The 7,818-nt window shown below is 38.6% G+C and overlaps 1 protein-coding gene across 3 annotated transcripts; it reads right to left on the reverse strand.

Moving 5' to 3' along the window:
* Positions 1–3,625: 3,625 nt before the first annotated feature.
* On the reverse strand, positions 3,626–6,850 carry LOC121771009. Of its 3 annotated transcripts, XM_042167808.1 has the most exons (5): positions 6,775–6,850; positions 4,723–4,796; positions 4,515–4,632; positions 4,248–4,435; positions 3,626–3,899 (listed from the first exon to the last, which is right to left on the reverse strand). In XM_042167808.1, the coding sequence occupies exons 1-5, from the start codon at positions 6,823–6,825 to the stop codon at positions 3,851–3,853; spliced, it is 480 nt and encodes a 159-aa protein (XP_042023742.1). In that variant the 5' UTR covers positions 6,826–6,850; the 3' UTR covers positions 3,626–3,850. The 3 variants fall into 3 exon arrangements, 2 of the variants coding, with proteins under 2 accessions (XP_042023742.1, XP_042023741.1); XR_006043905.1 differs by lacking the exon at positions 6,775–6,850 and having other exon boundaries at positions 4,248–4,411; positions 4,723–4,851; XM_042167807.1 differs by having other exon boundaries at positions 3,626–4,411.
* Between the last annotated feature and the right edge of the window lie 968 nt (positions 6,851–7,818).

Below are 7,818 nucleotides of genomic sequence, written 5' to 3' on the forward strand. Positions count from 1 at the left end.
AATATAAATATTCCCAATATCTAGGGAAATCTTCCCAAAATATTTTATTTCCATTAAATAATAATATTTTAATGATATATTTTAATTAAAAATTAAATAATCATTAAAATAATCCTTCATCGTTATCTCATCGCACGAGGTTCGCACGAACGATGAACGACGAAGATCCGGCGAGTTCGTCGTCGGATCATGACGCGCACGGCGTCTCGACCGCCTGGCTCGTCGGGCGTTGCGAGTATTCAGCCAGCAGGACGTGCGGTGGCACGCCTGCTCTCGGCCAACTGGCTCGTCGGTTGGTGCCAGCATCTCGGCCATGAGATCGCAAGGTGGCGCGACTCCTCTCGGCCAGCGACGATCGCCCGTCTCGACCATCCGAGACTCGTCGCTCCTACTGCTCCGGCACACGTCCCGCTGCGAGGCGCGTACGTCTCGGCCAGTAGCTTGGAGCTACGTCTCGGACCTTTCCCCTAGGGTTGGAGCTCTCGGCATCTCGGTGTCTCGGCGGATTCTCGGTTGAACCGCCGCACCGTGCCAGCCACCATGTCGACCTCGACGCGGGTTCCGTCTGGGGCGTGCAGTCTCAGCCGGCGGTGCGCACAAGCCCACGCTTGTCTGCGCGTCGCCCCGTGATCGTGAGCCCCGAGCTCCCACTCAATCGATGACCCTTTCTCGATCGCGCATGGTGCGATCCGTCTCGGAGCGAGCGCCGACTGATCACACGTCTCCTGCGATCGAATAATTCTAGTTGTTTGATTCGATAGTTCTTGAGTTTAACATGCATAAAATATAAACAAAAAGAAACAACAAGAACATGCTTCGTAATCAAATAACACATGCATACATGAATTTCGCAAAATTTAAATCCAAATCATCAGAGCCAAAGACTGGCTCTGATACTAATTGAAGGGGTTTGCTGCGGAAGCGTGCGTTCTAACGGATCACATAAAAACTGCTCTATTAGCAGATTATTTAGATAAACTCTATTCGCGTAATTCTCACATGTATCATGCGCACAACTTGAATTTAAACATGCTTTAGCACAAAAAAATCCCTAAAACATGCGTTAGCACAACTTGAATTTACCTCGTTGATTCACTTAAGAATCGAAGATGGCTTGCCTCTTCTCCACGTGAAGATCTTGAGTACTCGACCTCAGATCTTCTGACTGGTATCACGGACTGTAATCAGATATTTGTATGGGCAAATCTCACCAGAATACTAGGACTTGAATAAAGAAGACAGAATCCTGCTCACGGAAGGAGAGCAAAAATCGTTCCTCTCCTTGGAATAAGGGGGGGACAAAATTGTAAAATAAAACAAGTGTGTTTTCTGTCTCCTTTATTCTCCTATTTATATTGAGTCACATATTGGGCCCAGTCAGGGATCTAAGGAAGAATTTAGATATGGCCTCCCCCAATTAGCTTTTTACTAATTAAATTGAACCCACAATTTAATATGAGCTTTTATTGGAATATTACAATCAGCCACTAAAGAAGTAATATTGCACTGCCCATCCAAATCCGAAATTACAAGTATTCCGGGTTTCCATTTGTTTGTCATTTATTTCCCGCGCTTAAGATAGAAACATCTATTAATTAATCAATGTCTGCTATGGACTTAATTAATTAACATATTATAAACTCCAAGAGTGGACTTAGCAAGAAACGCTTATTTATTATTCATAGAGTAATCAAACTCTAACTAGCTAGGTTCTGAATAATAAAACCTTGTTTCAAGCTCCTCTTGTGGATGTTATCAAACGAGACTCACCTCGCGCACGATTCAATATAATAGCAATCCTAGCACCGCTAGATATTAATCGCCACTACCCAAGATACCAGGAACGTTGGGTTACGTAAAACCCGCACCTATTGGTAAGTTAAAGTAGTAGATAATAAATATCGTATGCTCAATGCTAACGTACATTGATTAAGAAATTAATTATCAAGACCTCGTCTTTCAGTTGATAGCATAAAGACTCGTCTTGCCGTTTAGATCCAATTCAGTGCTATACCACACCAACGTCATCTTATTTCAATAAGGCTTAGAAATAATCGGACTGACATTGCAACCTTTCACGATAGGTAGTCTAGGCCTATTTAGGTTATGAAATTCTTATTTTTCTTTGTTCAGAACTGACCGTGTTACCTTAAAGTAGACGACGCCCACAACCGGTCTACTAAAATAAAGACTTAGACTTTGTTACGTTCGCTTATACATTTAAATATGCAATAAACATCCATTAAATGTAAAACATAACAATATTATGACAAAATTAATCTGTTGCATTAATTGGAAAAGAATATATAGAGTTTACAGTATTCAATCACTCGAAATGTGATTTCTAGTATACAAAACCCTAACACCTCATACATTGAGTGCTTGCGAACTGGGAAATCCTCTTGCTGGGGTGCTTGTTACAGATAAGGATTATCTCTTTCACAAACTTAGTTATGACTAAATCCTATTAAGTATATTCAGAATTTCAGCTTGAACATAGTCCAACAAATTATATGACAATACTTTTTAAATAAGATTTGACACAGTTGAAAGCATATGAGCATTGCTCTTTTACTGCCGTGTAAGGAAAGAGAAAGAATGCTAGCAACACGATAAGAGCGTGTTTGGTTTGACATTTAAGAACAGTTAGTGGCTGATATATGGAGTTATCTTGTGTTTGGTTTGGCATTTTTAGTTTTCAGAAGGCCCAAGTTTTGGGGTGAGGCCCGCCTTAAAAATGCAGATAGTGGTAGTTTGCATTTCTTCCCAAAAGTCTCCGATACGTATTGCATCTCTCTAGTTAAGAGGATAAGTCATCCACATTTACAAAAACATCCCTCCTTTTTGCCCCTCATCACTCTTCTTTCTTCTTTTTCTTTTTCTCAATTTCTATTTCCATTACTCAACTTCTTGGACCTCCAAATAATCCACCCAAGTCGTGCCTTCAATCTCTCTCAGTTTTTCTCTCATTTCTCGTCCCAGATCATCCCCAATCTCTGAATTTTTTTCTCACAATTCGACCTCCTTTACCTTCTCTTTCTTTTGCCCATAAATACTCCTCAACTTGCACCAGAAACTGCCAACAAATCTACCGAGAAGTGGTGTGGACGGAAGCTACTTACCGATGCCGGAGATTTGACGAATCGAATGGAAATGGTATCACAAGCGCTGAAACTTCAATAGTGTAGCAGAAGTAGGCGGTGGAGAGATTGCGTTGAATTGTGACTGGAATAAGATGTAGAATAAAATAAGGACAAAGTAGGGAACATGGAAATCTTGATTATTCTGAGGGTGTAATAACCTCAAACCAAACACCTTAAATGTAATCAAATGAATAAAAACATCCAAACCAAACAACTGTTGCAGAAATGCTAAACCATGAAACGGGAATTTCAAATCAAAGCCATCCCTTTTCTTGAGGAACGGTAAATGTCAAACCAAACACGCCCTAAGTATAAGCATGATTGTTTGACATTCACAACTTTTTTTTGTCAAATTGGTGAGATTGTTAACATAGCAAGAAAAAGTAATTGTCAAGATTGAACGTAAGACAAATACATAAACAAACCTAGAATAAAAAACAACTGTAAAACAAAAATAGAAATAGAATACTTCGAGACGCATATAAGTAGCAAAACATTGTCAATACTTCAAATCAGAAATCTGAAATCCCTCAAAACACAGAAATAAAAACATAAAAACATTGGTTCCAAAACAGAAAACGGCTCACTCATCCACATTGTCTTTCAACTTCTTTTTAGCCTGTCCATCATTCACTTCAACACAGGAATCAAACTCTAAATCCAGACATCTTTTAACAGTTCCTTCAACAATCCACTCAGCATGTGTATCATTGGTTAAGTTTGACAAATCTGGTGTAAGAAAGCTTGCCTGGAAACCTGAAAATATAAAAGAAATTAATAATAGAAATTTGGAATAAGATTTTTACCCATAATCAAGTTAAGTACCTCTGGAAGATCTGAACCTAATAGTAGCTCGGACAACTTTAAATCAGAAGAAAAAGGTTGTTCTTTCAAATCTCCAGGCAAATACTTGTCAACAATTTCTAGAATATTGCATACTTTGTTTACAATATAAGGATAGCTTATTGGGAATTCCATATTATCTCTCGGTTGTATTTTAAACAAAATCTTTTGTCCCAAAAGCTTTTACTCAATCTCCTTAGGAATAAATCTGCTTGATTAGCCTGTAATTGATAATGAATGCTAGAAAAAGAATAGTAATACCTCTTCACTGCATATCCATAATTTTTCTTACACTTATCACATCTGAACTTCCTTGGAGCAAATGCTGTTACTTTTTTTAACACAAACCTTGCAAGCACCATAATACCACTGACCATAATGACATTCCACGGACTCAACCTCCCAAATACCCCATGGGAACAATTCTGTGAATTACAAAAGGAAACAAACTGAAATTTAAAATTTGCATAATTTATACAGAGTTGAAACATTAACTTGTAATATAATTCTACATTCTGACTTGAATACCTCAAGGCATTGATCATCCTTCAAGGTTTTCACCTCCAAATCATCAAATTCATTCATACTCTTTGCTCCAGATGGGCAATCAGGAAATTGAACAACAAAGCTTGGGTCTCCAGAAATCCTAAAGAAAGTAGAAATTAAATGTAGAAAACCGAAGTTATAATACAATAGGAGGAAATTTCATATCAGTGCAGTAAATCCAAAGTCATACCTGCTTCTAAACTGTTTGACTTCACTAATATCAGCATTAATTAAATGATTAATGTGTTGAGACACGCATCTCACCTAAGAATCAAAATACATTAAGATAAATATCTTCTAAGAAGAATAACAGAAAAATATACACAATGAGTTAACTGGACAATGATAATCGGAATAGTCCCCTTACTATTTTCCAATTGTTGAGATATGAATCAACATTAGCATCCCAGATTGTACAAAATATCGTATTATGGTTGTTAAACAAAATTAAAAGACATTAAAACTTGACTAAACTTTAAAAATAAGTTAAACCGTGTTAAAAAAGATACTCCGTCCGTCCCACCACAAGTGATCAACTTTCCATTTTGGGTTGTTGATAAGCATATAAGATAGGAAGCCCTAACTTAACCCAAAACCATGGTCAAAGGTAAAGGGTTGACTCCCTATTATATGCTATTCCACACTTTCATGTGAAACCGATGTGGGATCGTATCAATCCATCCCTCTTTTAAACCGGACGTCCACGGACGGCACACGCCACGGGCCCACCATCCGCTTTACGGCCCTTTTTCCTTTCGGGCCCACGTTTTTTTCGGTGGCACCCCTTGGTCACACCTACGGGTAGCCCCTTTCCGTAGGACATCCGGATCCACGTTCACCGCACCAAATTGATAAGCATATAAGATAGGAAGCCCTAACTTAACCCAAAACCATGGTCAAAGGTAAAGGGTTGACTCCCTATTATATGCTATTCCACACTTTCGTGTGAAACCGATGTGGGATCGTATCAATCCATCCCTCTTTTAAAACCGGACGTCCACGGACGGCACACGCCACGGGCCCACCATCCGCTTTACGACCCTTTTTCCTTTCGGGCCCACGTTTCATCGGTGGCACCCCTTGGTCACACCTACGGGTAGCCCCTTTCCGTAGGACATCCGGATCCACGTTCACCGCACCAAATTGATAAGCATATAAGATAGGAAGCCCTAACTTAACCCAAAACCATGGTCAAAGGTAAAGGGTTGACTCCCTATTATATGCTATTCCACACTTTCGTGTGAAACCGATGTGGGATCGTATCAATCCATCCCTCTTTTAAAACCGGACGTCCACGGACGGCACACGCCACGGGCCCACCATCCGCTTTACGACCCTTTTTCCTTTCGGGCCCACGTTTCATCGGTGGCACCCCTTGGTCACACCTACGGGTAGCCCCTTTCCGTAGGACATCCGGATCCACGTTCACCGCACCAAATTGATAAGCATATAAGATAGGAAGCCCTAACTTAACCCAAAACCATGGTCAAAGGTAAAGGGTTGACTCCCTATTATATGCTATTCCACACTTTCATGTGAAACCGATGTGGGATCGTATCAGTTGTCCCACTATAAATGAAAAATTTTCCTTTTTAATATAAAACAAAACTTTAACACTATTACTTTATTCGCTCTCTCTTACTTTATTCTCTCTTTATCTCTCTCACTTTTTTTCTCTCTCATACTTTATTCTCTCTACCTCAACTCAACATATATCATTTTCTTAAATCTCATGCCCAAAAGAAATCCATCACTTGTGGTGGGACGGAGGGAGTAAGTTACTTCTCATTTATTATCTGAATTTCAATGAGTCTGGATTTTGGCTAATTTATAACTCTTCCAGGGGCAACAATAACACCAATCACATCTAGCAGGTAAAATAAATAAAAAAATTTACCCAACAGATAATAAATATATAAAACAGAAAAAAAAATATTTAAATAAACACAGAACAAAATAATACCAAAGAATGAATCTCATTAGTTCTTTCAAGACATGCTATTTGTTCAAAGTTCTTAAAAGAAAACATGCACATTTGAAACTTTGGATCTGTCACTTCAACCATTTCTATCTTAGCAAGCAAACAAAGTCTCTATCAAAGATTATTTGGCTTAGAACGAGCCACCTAATTTATGCTCATGCGAAACAAACGTAGATTACTAACACTATCATCACCAAAATCAGCTTTGTCACCAATAAAAGGAATTAACATTATAGAGAGAGAGGGTTTGAAAGAATTAACCACAGTTTTGTTCGTCTCATCTTCTACATCTTCATGGGGAGGCATGGTCATGGTGTCACTTGAGATTGAACATGATGATTCGTTTGGCTCATCTTGACTGAACTTGGTAGAACTCTGAGGGTTTTCTGCAACTTCTTCCTCCTTTTCTTCTTTAATGATTGATTTTTCTTCAAAATATGGAAGTATCACCTCACTCATCATCTTGCTAATATTTTCGAGTCCTTCCTTGATCTCTTCACTTGATTTCTCCAAGGACTTGATCGTGTTTTCCATTCTAATCTCTCTTTCTTGTTGTAGCCTATTCTCCCCTTCGCCTGACTTCTCCAAGAATTTCATCACGTCGTCCAATCTTCTTTCTCTTTCTTCTTTTAGTCTCTCATCTCTTTGTCTTTCATGTTCTTGTAATATAATTTCAAGTCCAAGTTCATATCGTTCCGGTTCATCATTGATTGTGTATGCCCACGTCGGCTATGTCCAATATTGAAACGCATCCATTGTTGCGCTCCTTGCTCTCCTCAAGTACCTCCAAAAAAATCAAAAGAAAAATAAAATAAAATAATATTACACTCTAAAGTATTATCAACCTTTCTACAATATCAGCTTAAAGAAATAATATTCCCCGGCAACTGCGCCAAAAACTTGATGCACTATTTTTTAGTACTACAACTACTTGCAAGTATACAAGGCAGAGATAGTATAGCTAAAGGTCGGTACAGGATATCGAACACATGGAATATAATTGCAACTGACTATCATGTACTAAGCGTCAAATACTATCTAGAGAAACAAAAGTTTTGGTCTAATTAAGCAAAAGTAAATAAAATAAAGCAAATAAACAACTAATTGCAAATAAATTACAAAGATAGATATGAGAGATAAGGGAATTCCAGGGATGTGCGTTCACAGTTATGGTTATACAAATTCCAACTACAACACCATAGCACAGTTCTTACTTTGATAGAACGAGTCACCTAATTTATGCTCATGCGAAACAAACGTAGATTACTAACACTAGGGTTGTCAATCCTAGATCCGTAACTCCTA

Source organism: Salvia splendens, chromosome 16, assembly GCF_004379255.2.
Source record: "Salvia splendens isolate huo1 chromosome 16, SspV2, whole genome shotgun sequence".
NCBI lineage: Eukaryota > Viridiplantae > Streptophyta > Magnoliopsida > Lamiales > Lamiaceae > Salvia > Salvia splendens.